An 18372-nucleotide genomic window follows, 5' to 3' on the forward strand; every position below is an offset into this window, starting at 1 on the left:
ACTTTAGACGCCGAACTTAAAACAGAAGTTCGCTCATCACTACCCCTGAACTCAGATTTGGGCAATGAATGTACAGAGAAAATGGCGCAGCGGCTACGTTACACAATATGTGTGGCCATGCTGGGAATTGATGCCTGCAGGTGCTCTGCTGCAATGTGTCAGCGTCTGCTGTGTCCCGCTCTCGTCATAGGGACACGTGTTGTCCTAACATGCAGAGTGTAGCACCTAACAGGTGACTGTGGCCCCGGTGTCCACATCAATGCTCTCTTCCTGTCTAGCAGACAATGTGTGGGGTGGTGACCTGACGACACACTGTCATGTAGACCTCTGTGCGTCCACTTACATACAGAAGTCCACTTACAGATGTGGAAATGTCAGCCATTCTACAATCTGGTCCCCACGCTCCAATGGCCGCTTAACTTAAAGGGTTAAAGAAAGTAACTTACTGTGGCATCTTGAAAGAGTCCTTCCTTGACTTGGACGACCAGGGTTACGTTGCCTATCGATTGGCTTGCAGCTGCTCCTTGCTCTCTGCTGGATGGTGCCATCACCTCCATCGCTAAGTTTCTTGGCGAGTTCTGGGCTCCGAAATGTTCCTTGAGAGACTTGGTGAAGGCGGCGATGGTTTCATCTTTGGTGTCCACCAGATTGATATTAGTCACTGAGCTAGATCTGCCTTTACCTTCCATATAGTCTTTGATGGCCTCTACAATATTTTGTGCACTTACAGGTATAGGAAATCCGAAGATACCAGAGCTGACAGCCGGAATGGCTATGGACCTGTGACTGTACTTGGCAGCCAGTTCTAAACTGCTGGTGATCGCTGTCCGAAGAAGATTCTTACATCGTTGTGATGAACTGGGATTCCATCGTGGCCCCACAGTATGTATGACCTGCTTACAGGGCAGGTTCCCTGCAGCGGTTATCACGGATTCTCCCGGGACCAAGCGACCCTGCTTACGGACTATACGATCACTTTCATCTTGGAGTTGGCGTCCTGCTGCGTTCAGTAACGCCAGCGCCAGACCCCCACTGTGCTTCAGGTCTTCATTGGCTGCATTAACAATGACATCGGCGTGGTGCGAGCACAGGTCTCCTCTGTACACGGAGATGGTCACCCCACGGGGCAGTTGTACTTGGTATTGAGGTGCAGCCCCAGTTGTTTCATTAGGTATCTCATCGTCCTCCTCGTCTTTCTGTAAATGGATGATACATTTGTAATTACTCCTCACCAGTGGCACGTACATCTTCTCATTGGTCAAATAATGTTTCTTGGCTCCTGGTTTATCAATGTGTAAGGTGTCATGAAATATGGAGGACAGGGTCGTCTGCACATGGGAAGCCGCTTCCTCCACGTAACTCTTGGCCCCCGCCAAGTGAATGTGTCTATGCTTCGTTACAACCTTCACATGAATCTGTTTCAGAACTTCCATAAGGTGTCTCTCCTCCATAATGAACTGCATGACTGCAACTGACTTGACCGGGATGTTCTTCTGCACTGGAGTGTTTTTCTCCACAAATTCATGGATTTCTTTGTAGCTCTTGTGTACACTGGAGGCCAATCCTGCGACCACCACATCGTTCTCTGCTCCGGGAGGGAACTCCTCGATCATGACCGTGCACATCTCAGAACACTGGGACTGGAGAAGATGGGATCGGAGACTTTTCCATTCTGGACTTTGTAGAACATTTTTGTCCTCAATTAGAATTCGCTGACAAATTAATTCTTGGCCAATTTGCTCTTCTGCGTCGGTCAAGTCTTTCTTTGTGTGACCGGTCAGTTTGATTGAGTTTTCTTCCATCTCGATCACAGCATTGATGTTGTGACGTATAAAGAGGAGACAAGAGATCTCATCGTTGTCAGCGAACTTCAAGTACTGGAGGACGTGCGGGTTCAGCTGGATGGATTTGGATTTCAGATGCTGTACAACACTGAGTATTTCACACTTGGCTTCAAGAACTTCATCCCGCAGCCCGGTGAGCCGGACGTTGTGTGTGGACGGGTCATACTCCATCTTCATCTCTGGGGCCTCTGCCAGTATCTTCTTCTCCAGACCGCTGCTACATATCACATGATAGAGAGCAGCAGACATCGGTTCTGTCTTTGTCGTTTGTTTACTTCTTCTCTCGGCTTTTCTGCTGTTTTCTTCCACCAGTTTCTTGAACGTCTGCTCAATCTTATTAACATCCCTAATCGCACCTGCCAGGAAGACCTTCTCAGCGTCAGCGGTGGGTTTGACCAATACTCCATCATAAGCAGCAGTGGAGATCTGTACCTTGATGTCCTCCCACGCTGAAGGATGCATTTTACATTCTATGACTTTATACCTTGAGATAACAACTGAGTACGCTGCAGAGACCTTCTCAGTCCACGTGTGGCCAACCTTCGCCATAGTCCTGAGATGTGATGACAGAGAGTTGGGAAAACACAAAGTGATGACAGGGTCTGAGCATTTTAGATCTGGCCATATGATCTCACACATTTTATTGGACAAGTCCTCCTCTATGCTTTGCTTCAGTCTTGTGTCTTTCCATATAAACTCCAATAAGTAAGGACTGATCTGGATCTGGATCGGCAGTGGTTTTGTTACTTGAGGTGTTTTCCTCCCATATAGGATTGTACCCAAGGTGGGGTAGTATCGATACACCGAGATGGCCTTCTTACCAAGGATGTGTTCAGTTTCCACTATGACCTTCACAACTGTAACAGAAAGACATGGCAATTGTATTAGGTAGATGAGACGGACAGGAGGCTCTTCCATAGACCTGTCTGGGTTTTATCACAAACATGAGATGTTATGGCTGACCAAAATTGGATTCTTATTTCTTCAGGTACATGCTGGGGCCAGTAGTGCGCCGTCTAGCTCGGAGTCCTTAGTATCTTTAAGCCTCTGATGAGAGTCGGAGGATTCTGTAGACGAGGTTTAGCTGGAGGGAGAATGTGAGCTACTGGGGATTCTAGAGCTCAGATCTGTTATAGCTGGATCTACCAGAGAGGAGGCCGCAGTGTGTGCAGAGAGGAGGAGGAGGCCGCAGTGTGTGCAGAGAGGAAGAGGAGGAGGCCGCAGTGTGTGCAGAGAGGAAGAGGAGGAGGCCGCAGTGTGTGCAGAGAGGAAGAGGAGGAGGCCGCAGTGTGTGCAGAGAGGAAGAGGAGGAGGCCGCAGTGTGTGCAGAGAGGAAGAGGAGGAGGCCGCAGTGTGTGCAGAGAGGAAGAGGAGGAGGCCGCAGTGTGTGCAGAGAGGAAGAGGAGGAGGCCGCAGTGTGTGCAGAGAGGAAGAGGAGGAGGCCGCAGTGTGTGCAGAGAGGAAGAGGAGGAGGCCGCAGTGTGTGCAGAGAGGAGGACTATGATTGACTCTGAGTGGACTGAGACAAGGTACTCTGTTTTTGCAACCAGTGGCTGCTGTTGGGGCGATCAATGGCTTTTCGTTTCCTCTTCCAAGTAACACCATTGATAAATAAGAAGTGTAGTTCTGCTGTGAGGTGAGTAAAGAAAGTTCTGCACTAAACCCTTCACCTCCCTACAAGCAAGGCAGCTCTGAAGTTGTCAGGCTTCATTAGTGAGGTGAAGTACAAGTACTGAGGTGGCCTCCTCTTCCTCAAGGTTACGCGTATCCTCTGACCTACATCTATGTGACATCCTCATGGGATGAACATAATAATCAGTGCAAAGGAAAATCTGATCTGCTGGAACCAACGGGAGACCTAACGGAGACTAGGGAAACAATGGGGGAATATGAATAGGGTGATAGATGGGATGTTTGGGGGTGGACTCATGGGGTGGGCAGCAGGTGATGGTGTGCACTTGGAGTATGACATCGTATTGTGGACCTTGTGCACCAGAAGTTCTCCTGTACATCCTGAACTCCACTAAACTGCATGTGACAGAGTATGACTGCAGAGAGGTGACCCTGGAAATCCCATCTGGCAGGTGAGAAGATTTCTCTTATACAACAGATGGTGGGGTCCTGCACACCACATGTGTATCAGCTGCTCGGAGGGGTCACTTACCGTGTGCATCATAGAAGGTGACCAGCGCCGCCTCCTCCTCAGGGATCATCACTGCCTCTTCTACCTGACCTCCCCCAATCTTTGGGTTCTCGAAGTAGAGGATGATCAGGTCTTCTTCTGTTCTTGGGGGTAACCCTTCAGCCCTGATGCTTCTCGTCTCCTCTAGAGGCTTCGCTCTCAGGTTTTTCTGAATTACTTTGTGGTTTGCGCAGAATTTTTGGATAAAACTCAAGACGTCTGATGGAACAGAAACAACAGATTGTGGCTCGGTAATTACCAATTCTGGAAAATGAGATGACCCTGGGCCCCTGGCGTCAACTGTGTGCAGCGCAATAAAATGTGTGGGGCCACATCCTAAGATAACACATGGATACCAGTAAATGAGAAATAAAGTGGACAACTAATGTGACAAAACAGGTGGTGGGGTGAGTAGTTAAAAAAACTTTTGGAAGTTGATAATACATTAAATATATTTAAGACTTCCATGAAGACCAAAGGACCCCAGTCTGGAAAAGAGGAGTCATTTTTTTTTCTTTTGAGGGGATGATGATTAGAGCAGATTTATGGGGCCACCCTTAAATCTGACCAATGATGGAATGGCACCGGCTGTTGGACATCAGAACCTCCTTGCATGACTCTAGGACATCGTCTATGGAGGCATCTCCTCATCTTCCCCAACACAAGAGGAGACAATGAGATCCAATACTTATTCCATCAATATCTGCAGGAGGCAGCGCCTTCCAGAGGAGAATGATATCATAGTACAGGAGTGTGGAGGCCTGGAGCCCAAGGAAGCTTGTGTGGATAAAATGGAGGCCATGGACTGGAGGAGGAAGCAAAACAGACAGTAATAAAGACTCAGGGATAATGATGGACAGGGACTCTGTACTGTAAGAGCAGTGAGACTATGGACTCTCTACTGTAAGAGCAGTGAGACTATGGACTCTTTACTGTAACAGCAGTGAGACTATGGACTCTATACTGTAAGAGCAGTGACACTATGGACTCTTTACTGTAAGAGCAGTGAGACTATGGACTGTACTGTAAGAGCAGTGAGACTATGGACTCTATACTGTAAGAGCAGCGAGACTATGGACTCTATACTGTAAGAGCGGTGAGACTATGAACTCTATACTGTAAGAGCAGTGAGACTATGGACTCTATACTGTAAGAGCAGTGAGACTATGGACTCTATACTGTAAGAGCAGTGAGACTATGGACTCTATACTGTAAGAGCAGTGAGACTATGGACTCTTTATTGTAAGAGCAGTGAGACTATGGACTCTGTACTGTAAGAGCAGTGAGACTATGGACTCTATACTGTAAGAGCAGTGAGACTATGGACTCTATACTGTAAGAGCAGTGAGACTATGGACTCTATACTGTAAGAGCAGTGAGACTATGGACTCTTTACTGTAAGAGCAGTGAGACTATGGACTCTATACTGTAAGAGCAGTGATACTATGGACTCTATACTGTAAGAGCAGTGAGACTATGGACTCTATACTGTAAGAGCAGTGAGACTATGGACTCTATACTGTAAGAGCAGTGAGACTATGGACTCTATACTGTAAGAGCAGTGAGACTATGGACTCTTTACTGTAAGAGCAGTGAGACTATGGACTCTATACTGTAAGAGCAGTGATACTATGGACTCTATACTGTAAGAGCAGTGAGACTATGGACTCTATACTGTAAGAGCAGTGAGACTATGGACTCTATACTGTAAGAGCAGTGAGACTATGGACTCTATACTGTAAGAGCAGTGAGACTATGGACTCTATACTGTAAGAGCGGTGAGACTATGGAGGGCTCTGCCAGAGAAGTTCTAGAGCGGACAGGATGTCTGGATTATAACAATATCACATTATGGGCACAGGATTTATGGAGATAGGACATTGATCCAGAGATTTATTCTGATTGCCAGATTCAGGAAGGCAATTTTCCTTTAATATGGGGTAATTGGTGACCACCTCACAGGGTTTTTTGTCACCGATGGTAGGGATGTAGGTTGAACCTGTGTCTTTCATCAATCTTATTGACTATAATAAACAAATATTTATAAGAGATCCAGACAATTTTGGCGGACCGTGCATCATCCTACGTCTTCCTGTCCTCATTTTCTGCTAATCAATTCTCATCTTGATGCTTCTTGAAGACCACGATGACTTGATGAATAATGGGGACCTGTCAATAGCCTGGACTGGATTACAATAACCAGATCTGGAGGTCTTAGAGTCATCTCCAGTGAGGAGCTGTGTAGACTCCACATGATATGGCCGATGACCCAATGGATTTACTACACACACTATATGAGCTCAGGGCTCCCAATGACCTGGACCCACTATGTATTATATACGAGGAGGTGCGAGGTCTACCAGATACAGTCTGAACATTACCAATGTCGCTGGTGAAGGTGATGGCGGCTGAATGGATTTCAGGTATTGTCTCCAAGTAAAATTTGGTGTCATCATTCCGGTCTCTACTGTTCTCTATAAGCAGAGTCAGCATCTCAGCGGAGCAGGAGTCCTGGACGTTCTCAATCAGAACCACATTGGAGAGGAGCTGCTGGGCCTGACCTCCCGCTTCATGCTGTGAGACGTCTGCAGCTGTTAGAAAAACACATAACATCCATAGGTGACCGCACTTCATATATAATGTACCTCTCACATGAGCTCAGGTCCTGCAGGGGGGCACACACCCTACCACTAAACATCATTATTGGTGGGAAGGTGGAAAGTGGTGGCAGAAACATGAAAATTATATTCATCATACTCCAGATTAAGCCCCACTGCTCCATCAGGCCCGGGCCCCACTGCTCCATCGGGCCCGGGCCCCACTGCTCCATCGGGCCCGGGCCCCACTGCTCCATCGGGCCCGGGCCCCACTGCTCCATCGGGCCCGGGCCCCACTGCTCCATCGGGCCCGGGCCCCACTGCTCCATCGGGCCCGGGCCCCACTGCTCCATCGGGCCCGGGCCCCACTGCTCCATCGGGCACGGGCCCCACTGCTCCATCAGGCACGGGCCCCACTGCTCCATCAGGCACAGCTTTCTTTTTTATGTTAATAAGCAACAGATATACCGTATTGTATAAAAACCTCAGTAGTAATTTCTCATGCATTCATATACTGCAGAAGTATCAGTTCATATTTTTTTTTGTAATTACAAATGTATTTTGTACCGTAATTCCGCTATATATGGGAAACTCCTACTGAGGTTTTTAGCCAGAATATATCTATTACCTATTAACGTTGAGCTCTAGAGCTCATTGGTTGAGGATTTTGCCTTTAATGGAACTGGTTGTTCGAATCCCAGCAGAAAAAATTGAGGCTAAATAAAATTTAAATACACAGAGTGTCCCTAAGCAATACTGAAACCGAGCAGGGACTCCCAGAAGCACCGGCTCCATATATGGACATACAGCAGGGACTCCCAGAAGCACCGGCTCCATATATGGACATACAGCAGGGACTCCTAAGCCATATATGGAGTCAGAGCAGGGACTCCCAGAAGCACTGACTCCATATATGGCAGGGACTCCTAAGCCATATATGGAGTCAGAGCAGGGACTCCCAGAAGCACTGACTCCATATATGGACACAGCAGGGACTCCCAGAAGCACTGACTCCATATATGGACACCGAGCAGGGACTCCTAAGCCATATATGGAGAGCAGGGACTCCCAGAAGCACCGACTCCATATATGGACACAGCAGGGACTCCCAGAAGCACCGACTCCATATATGGACACAGCAGGGACTCCTTAGCCATATATGGAGTCAGAGAAGAGACTCCCAGAAGCACTGACTCCATATATGGACACAGCAGGGACTCCCAGAAGCACCGACTCCATATATGGACACAGCAGGGACTCCTTAGCCATATATGGAGTCAGAGAAGAGACTCCCAGAAGCACTGACTCCATATATGGACACACAGCAGGGACTCCTTAGCCATATATGGAGTCAGAGCAGGGACTCCCAGAAGCACTGACTCCATATATGGACATACAGCAGGGACTCCTTAGCCATATATGGACACAGCAGGGACTCCCAGAAGCACTGACTCCATACATGGACACACAGCAGGGACTCCTTAGCCATATATGGAGTCAGAGCAGGGACTCCCAGAAGCACTGACTCCATATATGGACACAGCAGGGACTCCTTAGCCATATATGGAGTCAGAGCAGAGACTCCCAGAAGCACTGACTCCATATATGGACATACAGCAGGGACTCCTTAGCCATATATGGACACAGCAGGGACTCCCAGAAGCACTGACTCCATATATGGACATACAGCAGGGACTCCTTAGCCATATATGGACACAGCAGGGACTCCCAGAAGCACTGACTCCATATATGGACATACAGCAGGGACTCCTTAGCCATATATGGAGTCAGAGCAGGGACTCCCAGAAGCACTGACTCCATACATGGACACACAGCAGGGACTCCTTAGCCATATATGGAGTCAGAGCAGGGACTCCCAGAAGCACTGACTCCATATATGGACACACAGCAGGGACTCCTAAGCCATATATGGAGTCAGAGCAGGGACTCCCAGAAGCACTGACTCCATATATGGACACACAGCAGGGACTCCTTAGCCATATATGGACACAGCAGGGACTCCCAGAAGCACTGACTCCATACATGGACACACAGCAGGGACTCCTTAGCCATATATGGACACAGCAGGGACTCCCAGAAGCACTGACTCCATATATGGACACACAGCAGGGACTCCTTAGCCATATATGGAGTCAGAGCAGGGACTCCCAGAAGCACTGACTCCATATATGGACACAGCAGGGACTCCTTAGCCATATATGGAGTCAGAGCAGAGACTCCCAGAAGCACTGACTCCATATATGGACATACAGCAGGGACTCCTTAGCCATATATGGACACAGCAGGGACTCCCAGAAGCACTGACTCCATACATGGACACACAGCAGGGACTCCTTAGCCATATATGGAGTCAGATCAGGGACTCCCAGAAGCACTGACTCCATATATGGACACAGCAGGGACTCCTTAGCCATATATGGACACAGCAGGGACTCCCAGAAGCACTGACTCCATACATGGACACACAGCAGGGACTCCTTAGCCATATATGGAGTCAGAGCAGGGACTCCCAGAAGCACTGACTCCATATATGGACACAGCAGGGACTCCTTAGCCATATATGGAGTCAGGGCAGGGACTCCCAGAAGCACTGACTCCATATATGGACATACAGCAGGGACTCCTTAGCCATATATGGACACAGCAGGGACTCCCAGAAGCACTGACTCCATATATGGACACACAGCAGGGACTCCTTAGCCATATATGGAGTCAGAGCAGGGACTCCCAGAAGCACTGACTCCATATATGGACACACAGCAGGCACTCCTAAGCCATATATGGAGTCAGAGCAGGGACTCCCAGAAGCACTGACTCCATATATGGACACAGCAGGGACTCCTTAGCCATATATGGAGTCAGAGCAGGGACTCCCAGAAGCACTGACTCCATATATGGACATACAGCAGGGACTCCTTAGCCATATATGGAGTCAGAGCAGGGACTCCCAGAAGCACTGACTCCATATATGGACACAGCAGGGACTCCTTAGCCATATATGGAGTCAGAGCAGAGACTCCCAGAATCACTGACTCCATATATGGACATACAGCAGGGACTCCTTAGCCATATATGGAGTCAGAGCAGGGACTCCCAGAAGCACTGACTCCATATATGGACATACAGCAGGGACTCCTTAGCCATATATGGAGTCAGAGCAGGGACTCCCAGAAGCACTGACTCCATATATGGACATACAGCAGGGACTCCTTAGCCATATATGGAGTCAGAGCAGGGACTCCCAGAAGCACTGACTCCATATATGGACACAGCAGGGACTCCTTAGCCATATATGGAGTCAGAGCAGGGACTCCCAGAAGCACTGACTCCATATATGGACATACAGCAGGGACTCCTTAGCCATATATGGAGTCAGAGCAGAGACTCCCAGAAGCACTGACTCCATATATGGACATACAGCAGGGACTCCTTAGCCATATATGGAGTCAGAGCAGGGACTCCCAGAAGCACTGACTCCATATATGGACACAGCAGGGACTCCTTAGCCATATATGGAGTCAGAGCAGGGACTCCCAGAAGCACTGACTCCATATATGGACATACAGCAGGGACTCCTTAGCCATATATGGAGTCAGAGCAGGGACTCCCAGAAGCACTGACTCCATATATGGACACAGCAGGGACTCCTTAGCCATATATGGAGTCAGAGCAGGGACTCCCAGAAGCACTGACTCCATATATGGACATACAGCAGGGACTCCTTAGCCATATAAGGAGTTGAGCAGGGACTCCCAGAAGCACTGACTCCATATATGGACACAGCAGGGACTCCTTAGCCATATATGGAGTCAGAGCAGAGACTCCCAGAAGCACTGACTCCATATATGGACACAGCAGGGACTCCTTAGCCATATAAGGAGTTGAGCAGGGACTCCCAGAAGCACTGACTCCATATATGGACACACAGCAGGGACTCCTTAGCCATATATGGAGTCAGAGAAGAGACTCCCAGAAGCACTGACTCCATATATGGACATACAGCAGGGACTCCTTAGCCATATATGGAGTCAGAGCAGGGACTCCCAGAAGCACTGACTCCATATATGGACATACAGCAGGGACTCCTTAGCCATATATGGAGTCAGAGCAGGGACTCCCAGAAGCACTGACTCCATATATGGACACAGCAGGGACTCCTTAGCCATATATGGAGTCAGAGCAGGGACTCCCAGAAGCACTGACTCCATATCTTGACACAGCAGGGACTCCTTAGCCATATATGGAGTCAGAGCAGGGACTCCCAGAAGCACTGACTCCATATATGGACACAGCAGGGACTCCTAGGCCATATATGGAGTCAGAGCAGGGACTCCCAGAAGCACTGACTCCATATATGGACACCGAGCAGGGACTCCTAAGCCATATATGGAGTCAGAGCAGAGACTCCCAGAAGCACTGACTCCATATATGGCAGGGACTCCTAAGCCATATATGGAGTCAGAGCAGAGACTCCCAGAAGCACCGATTCCATATATGGACATACAGCAGGGACTCCTTAGCCATATTTGGAGTCAGAGCAGGGACTCCCAGAAGCACCGGCTCCATATATGGACACCGAGCAGGGACTCCTTAGCCATATATGGAGTCATTGCTGGGACTCCCAGAAGCACTGGCTCCATATATGGACACCGAGCAGGGACTCCTAAGCCATATATGGAGTCAGAGAAGAGACTCCCAGAAGCACTGACTCCATATATGGACATAGCAGGGACTCCTAAGCCATATATGGAGTCAGAGCAGGGACTCCCAGAAGCACTGACTCCATATATGGACATAGCAGGGACTCCTTAGCCATATATGGAGTCAGAGCAGGGACTCCCAGAAGCACTGACTCCATATATGGACATACAGCAGGGACTCCTTAGCCATATATGGAGTCATTGCTGGGACTTCCAGAAGCACTGACTCCATATATCGAGTCAGTGAGGCATCAGCTTGTACGATGAACTGACGGGAGAAGTCGGGAGCTTGAAGGACAGGAGCACTAGCCAGCGCTTCCTTCAAGGCCCGAAACGCCTCTTCTAGTTCTGGGTTCCACGTGACCTTGTTGGGTTGTTTTTTACCAGTTGCATCGGTCAGTGGTTTAGCCAGAGTACTATAGGACGGAACAAACTTCCTATAGTATCCTGCCGTTCCCAGAAAAGTATTTGTTTTTTGGTGGTAGGCTGCGGCCATGCCACAATGGCATCGACCTTCCCCATCTGAGGTTTCAGGGTCTGGCTGCTACTCTGTGTCCGAGGTACTGAACCTCTGTCATGGCTACCTGACATTTGTTGGGCTTAACGGTCAGATTGGCAGCGGACAGTCTTCCCAATACCTGTGACAAATGGTCAAGGTGACCTTCCCAGGTTGGACTGAATACCGCAATGTCATCCAGGTAGGCTACTGCGTTCATTCATGGCCCGCTGAAAGGTGGCGGGCGCATTCTTCATCCCAAAGGGCATACGAGTAAACTCAGAGGCTAAAAGGGGTGATGAATGCGGACTTCGCTCTCGCCTCTGGCGCAAGCGGAATCTGCCAGTACCCACGGCTCAAGTCCATGATTCATCAATTCGAGGCATGGGATACGCATCGGTTGTGGTAATGTCATTCTGTCTCCGAGAGTGGACACAGAACCGGGTCGTTTTGTCCTTTTTGGGGACTAAAACAACCAGAGCGGCCCATGGGCTAGCGGATTTCTGGATGACTCCTAACTGCAGCATTTCCTTGCTTGATCTCAGCCGGGTGAGGTGCGATGGGGCCCTGCCGTAAGGGCTGCTGGGTCCCTGTGTCAACTCTGTGAGCTGCTAGGTTGGTTTGGCCCGGGAGTCCTGAGAAGGTGGCGCTGTGCGCACTCAGTTGCTGGGGGTACGAGAGGTGGGGGTTGATGTTCCAATCCTCCGCCACGTCTCGTAGCTCTGCTGGCAGGTCTATCAGTGGATCTGGCTCTTCGGGTTCTAGCTGGCTGCACACTGCTAACACATACTGCTCTCTCTCCTCATGTGCTTTTAACATGTTCACGTGGAACAGTTTCTGTCACTTACCCCCCAGACTCACGAGGTAAGTGACTGGGTTCACCTGTTTCAGAATGGCGTATGGCCCTTCCCAGGCGGCCTGCAATTTGTTCTGCCTGACAGAGTAGGGGGGTGTATACCTTCTGACCTGCTTGGTCGACCGGTCTCTGACGTGTTGGTCATACCAGGCCTTCTGCTTGGCCTGTGCCTTTGAGAGGTTTTTCGTCATCATGGCCATGAGGGACTCCATCATGTCATGAAATTTTAGGACATATTGAACCACAGAGACTTCTGAGCTTTTCCCTCCCAGGTCTCCAGAATCAGTTTTAAGGCCCTCGGACGTCTCGTCCATATAGGAGTTCAAAGGGTGAGAACCCAGTGGACTCCTGTGGCACTTCTCTAAGCAAACAGCAAATGAGGCAGGTGCCGTTCCCAGTCCTTTCCCTGCGATTCCACGAACGTTGCCAGCATTTGCTTTAACGTTCCGTTGAATCGTTCACACAAACCATTGGTTTGGGGGTCATACGCACTGGAAGTGGTGTGCTTGATTTGCATCCTCTCACAGAGGGCTTCCATTAGCTCAGACATGAAGCAGGAGCCCTGATCAGAGATCATCTCGGCGAGGAACCCCACACGAGAGAAAATCCTGATTAAGGCGTCTGCCACCGTGGCCGACCTAAGGGAAGACAGTGCTACCGCCTCTGGATAACGGGTGGCATAGTCCACGACTGTTAAGATGTAGCGCTTGCCAGAACTGCTAGGAATGGGAAGGGGACCAATTATATCCACTGCCACCCTCTGGAAGGGCTCTGTGATCACCGACGGTGGCTGCAAAGGAGCTTTGTGGGTACTCCCAGCCTTCTTAACCCTCTGGCAAGTGGTACACGATCGGCAGTAAATGGTTATGTCCTTTCCCATCGTGGGCCAGTAAAAATGGTTCTGAACACATTTGTGGGTCTTTTTGATACCTAAATGTCCTGCTAGTGGAATGTCGTGGGCTGCTTTGAGCACCTGTGCCCGAAATTCCCTAGGGACTACCAGCTGTCTCGTGTTCTCACCTGCGTCACCTTTTGCCGGCTGTACAGCTTCACAGTACAGTCGGTCATTCTCCCAATAGACTTTATATGGAGTGCCCTCGTCTGGAGGCTGGCCGGCTCAAGCCCTAAGCGTCTTCAGACTGGGGTCACTCCTCAAGGCCTGCACGAATGCAGCGCCACCGGTCTCCTCCAGCTGACCGGTGACGTATGAAGTCAGCTGTGGAGAGTTACCTTCAATGCTGGGGTCAGATGCGGCTAGACGGACGGTTGGTTCTGTCCCCGCAGCCCCATCTGAGCCCAGGTTACTGGCGACACTGGAAGCGTCTGCCAGCGCAGTTACACAATACATGACAGGGTATTTCTTGCATCATTGTCATCCGCCTGAAGGTCAGAATCGCCCGAGGGGGTCTCTTCGGTCGGCTCTGAGTTCAGGCGGCTGGCCATGGAACGTGTAATGGCCAGAACAGGTACAGCATCATGTATATCACCATGGTTAGCACTGACACACGCATTTGGATCAGCAATGACAGGTGCAGAAATAGGCAGATTACATTCGGTTGCTTGTACACTTAAATCTGATACCTCCCGGCTCGATGCGTTGGGTACGGTAGAAATAGCAGGTAAAGTGTCCCCGTCTCCCTGTTTCCCCAAAGGGTTGTACAGTACCTGGTTTTGGTCAGGAAGTCCTGCTAGATCTCCTGTGTGTTCGCAGGGTACTTGTAACGGCAAACAAGGGTGCCCAAATCAGTGCCAAGCACTGTGGCGACAGGAATATCATCCAGGACCCCAACAACTCACTTTTGATGTCCCATTCCCCAATCATGGGGACTTGGGCTTGGGCCACATGAGTGCGAGTGCCCCCAACTCCGGTCAGAGTGAGGTACTTTCCTGGAAGGATATCCTTTGCTGTAACAAGATGTGAACGGACCAAGGTGACATCTGCACCGGTGTCGCGGAATTCGATGACAGTCTGGCCATTCACAGTGACGGGCTGGTGGTTCTGGGATCCGCCTTGCACATTGGATCCTCCGACCAGCAATACAGCAGATGAGGCAGGGGTGGAGGCATTGGCCCCCTTAGGGCTTGGCATCGTCGCGGTGCTAGCTGCCTGGCTTCCCTGCATAGCACCAGGGCCTGGTTGTCTCACGGTTCACAGGACCAGCGGGCCTGCCTTCTCTCCAGTTCTGGGACATGGCTCTGTCCTTGTCAGATACTGGAGTTCTGCAGCTATCAGGGTTTTGCGGATGTCTGGTACCATAGGCCTGTGAGCGTCCGCCACCACAGGTTTGCGAATTGCGAATGTCCGGCACCCGAGTTGCGACAAACATGTCTGCCAACTCAGCGGCTTTTTTGGTAGACTGGGGCTGGCACTTCAGCACAAACTGTCTCACAACCGTAGAGCATACAGCGAGGAGCTGGTCATGGATGAAATCCTCGAGGTTAGCACAAGTCTTTTCCTTAGGGGTTCGAGTCCATTGGCGGAATGTGGTGCATAAGTGGCTAGCCACATCCACGTAGGAGTCTGTGGACACTTGCTGGATGGCACAGAACCTTCTCTGGTAAACCTCAGGGGTTAACTGGAACTTAGCGATTATGGCCTCCTTGATAGTCTGATAATCGCAGTCTTGGTCTGTGGGTAGCTCTGCAAAAGCATCCAGCGCTTTACCAGTCAGCTGAGGCGTCAGGTGTAGAGCCCACCGATCCTCAGGGATGCAGAACTGGCGGCACGCGCTCTCAAATGAGCGTAAATATAAATCAATGTCCCCGTTTTTCTCCATAACTGGAAACCCTGCTTTGGGGACCACGGGTAGAGGTGTGCCTCCTGCAGAAGGAGTGTTAGGAGAGGACGAGCGCTCGGCCATTTGGAACTGAATCAGACATTGAGAAGAGTAAAAGAATAGGATATAGCAAAGAAAAGGTGGGGAAATGTATATCAATGTGCACCGTTTTTGCGCCCAGAACTCAGGTTCCGCAGGACAAGATACTAAGTAGCCGCTGTCCTATTGTTCTGATTGCACAAAAAACTGCACTTGTAAACTCTTTGTGCTCTGATTTGGGTTCTGCTATCCCACACGCTGCCAACCAATGCGACAACCCCCCGCCAATCCCGTCGCACTAAGCCACAGTTGCCATCCAGGTCTCGTCCACTAGAGACTTCTGGAGGCGAATCCACTGTGAGCACAGCAGACGCTTAAGATTGGTTGTTGTGCCCACACATGGTACAATCGCGACTGTATGTACAATCGGTAAAATAAGATGATTGATTTTGCGCGGAAAACAAACTTAATTTGCTGCCACCACTCTTCGTAGTGAATCGCAGCGAAGAGACCGCGGCTAGCTATTCCTAAAGGGAAGGAACGGTTATTTGCAGCCTAGCTAACCAATCAGCAATGTATAGAAATAAGACGGTGGAATGTCTCCTCTGAGGGCAGCGCTCTGAGCATAGACCAGATCATCGGGGAACAAGGGCAGAACTGGAACCATGAAATCGTTAGTTTTATTATAAAAACTACGCACAGAAATCTACATTATAACTGACAGATAAATCTACCGGCCGAGCAGATTGGTCGGATAGAAATAAGTAAGAGGTGGAAGGGAACAGAATGTCTGTAAGGTCAGAATTACCGCGGTAGAGTCCAGTAAAAGAGAAAGTCTTTGTAAGGAGTAATCCAAGATGGCGGGTGCCCGTGTCCAGCCGACGGTCGTGATGTTAGTCGACGTCAGATGGCAGATGACGGACCCGGAGCTGAGTGGGTCGCTGTGTTTTACCCCCTCTGGAGCTGGTGGTGGCTGTGACACGCACAAGTCCAGCCTTGGGTAATTGGAACAGGGGGCAGTTCTGGCCCCAGAGAGGGAGACAATCGGCCAGAATCCTTGCTTTGCCAGTTTCTCTGTACCCGGAGGTCAAATCAAGAAATACAATTCATATTTATAATCAGTAGAACTTTACACATCATCTGATACCAAATATGACTGGAAGACAATACCGTGCGTTAGGCCCCTTTCACACGGGCAAGTTTTCCGCGCGGGCGCAATGCGTGATGTGAACGCATTGCACCCGCACTGAATCCAGACCCATTCAATTCTATGGGGCTGTGCACACGAGCAGTTTTTTTTTTTTTTATGCATCACTTGAGCGTTGCATGAAAATCGCAGCATGCTCTATATTCTGCAGTGCGGATGCGGTGCGATTTTCACGCATGGTTCCTAGGAGACGATCGGGCTGGGGACCCGATCTGTATTATTTTCCCTTATAACATGGTTATAAGGGAAAATAATAGCATTCTGAATATAAAATGCAAAGTAAAATAGTGATGGAGGGGTTAAAAAAATAAAAAGTCCACTTGATCGCGTAGTTGCGGATCTCTGTCTTCTTCTGTAATGTTGAGCTGCCGGCTAAGCACCTGTGGTGACGTCACATCACATGGTCCAATCACATGGCCACTCACCATGGTGACGAACCATGTGATTGGACCATGTGATGAGCACAGTGACATCACCACAGGTCTTTTGCCAGGTCCTGAAGATAGAACAGAGTGGCAGCTATGGAGCAGGTAAGTTAACTTACGTACCAACCGGCCGTGTGATAAGGATCTGTCATTCTTCTCTGACGTCTCTGACCAGGCTTAGGGTGTTAGGACCCCTGCTGTGCTGGGGCCGCTCAGACTAGAGAGAGGGCACTTTTATGGGTTTTGTCAAGACAATATCAGATTAATGGATGTATAACCCGGCATGGGGTCAGGAAGAATCTTTGGCAAAGGATTTGCTAATTTTCCTCTGCATTGTGAGCTGTAACTGAGAGTTTTAACTCTTTGTGTGAATGAGAGGGCTCTTGTGATTTTTGTAAATTTAAAACAGGATGCATTTGCGATTTATTCGTATTGCTGAGATCACGAAGCATCACAACTCCTAAGCCATATATGGAGAGCAGGGACTCCCAGAAGCACTGACTCCATATATGGACACAGCAGGGACTCCCAGAAGCACTGACTCCATATATGGACACCGAGCAGGGACTCCTAAGCCATATATGGAGTCAGAGAAGAGACTCCCAGAAGCACTGGCTCCATATATGGACACAGCAGGGACTCCTAAGCCATATATGGAGTCAGAGAAGAGACTTCCAGAAGCACTGGCTCCATATATGGACACACAGCAGGGACTCCTAAGCCATATATGGAGTCAGAGAAGAGACTTCCAGAAGCACTGGCTCCATATATGGACACACAGCAGGGACTCCTTAGCCATATATGGAGTCAGAGCAGGGACTCCCAGAAGCACTGACTCCATATATGGACACAGCAGGGACTCCTCAGCCATATATGGAGTCAGAGAAGAGACTTCCAGAAGCACCGGCTCCATATATGGACATACAGCAGGGACTTCTAAGCCATATATGGAGTCAGAGCAGGGACTCCCAGAAGCACTGACTCCATATATGGACACAGCAGCGACTCCTAAGCCATATATGGAGTCAGAGCAGGGACTCCCAGAAGCACTGGCTCCATATATGGACACACAGCAGGGACTCCTCAGCCATATATGGAGTCAGAGAAGAGACTTCCAGAAGCACCGGCTCCATATATGGACATACAGCAGGGACTTCTAAGCCATATATGGAGTCAGAGCAGGGACTCCCAGAAGCACTGACTCCATATATGGACATACAGCAGGGAC

At 49.6% G+C, this 18372-nt stretch overlaps 1 protein-coding gene across 1 annotated transcript in view; it reads right to left on the reverse strand.

Annotated features, from left to right (window-relative positions):
* The window catches only part of LOC122923596 (protein mono-ADP-ribosyltransferase PARP14-like), a 39015-nt gene that overhangs the window by 12772 nt on the left and 7871 nt on the right, over nucleotides 1-18372 (reverse strand). The window contains exons 4-6 of the mRNA XM_044274456.1: nucleotides 6408-6617; nucleotides 4009-4245; nucleotides 447-2701 (exon numbers count right to left, since the gene is read on the reverse strand). Of these exons, the coding sequence (XP_044130391.1) occupies nucleotides 447-2701; nucleotides 4009-4245; nucleotides 6408-6617 (2702 nt within the window). The remainder of the gene's footprint in view (nucleotides 1-446; nucleotides 2702-4008; nucleotides 4246-6407; nucleotides 6618-18372) is intronic.

The sequence above is a fragment of the Bufo gargarizans genome, unplaced genomic scaffold, assembly GCF_014858855.1.
Source record: "Bufo gargarizans isolate SCDJY-AF-19 unplaced genomic scaffold, ASM1485885v1 original_scaffold_1771_pilon, whole genome shotgun sequence".
NCBI classification, from domain to species: Eukaryota; Metazoa; Chordata; class Amphibia; order Anura; family Bufonidae; genus Bufo; species Bufo gargarizans.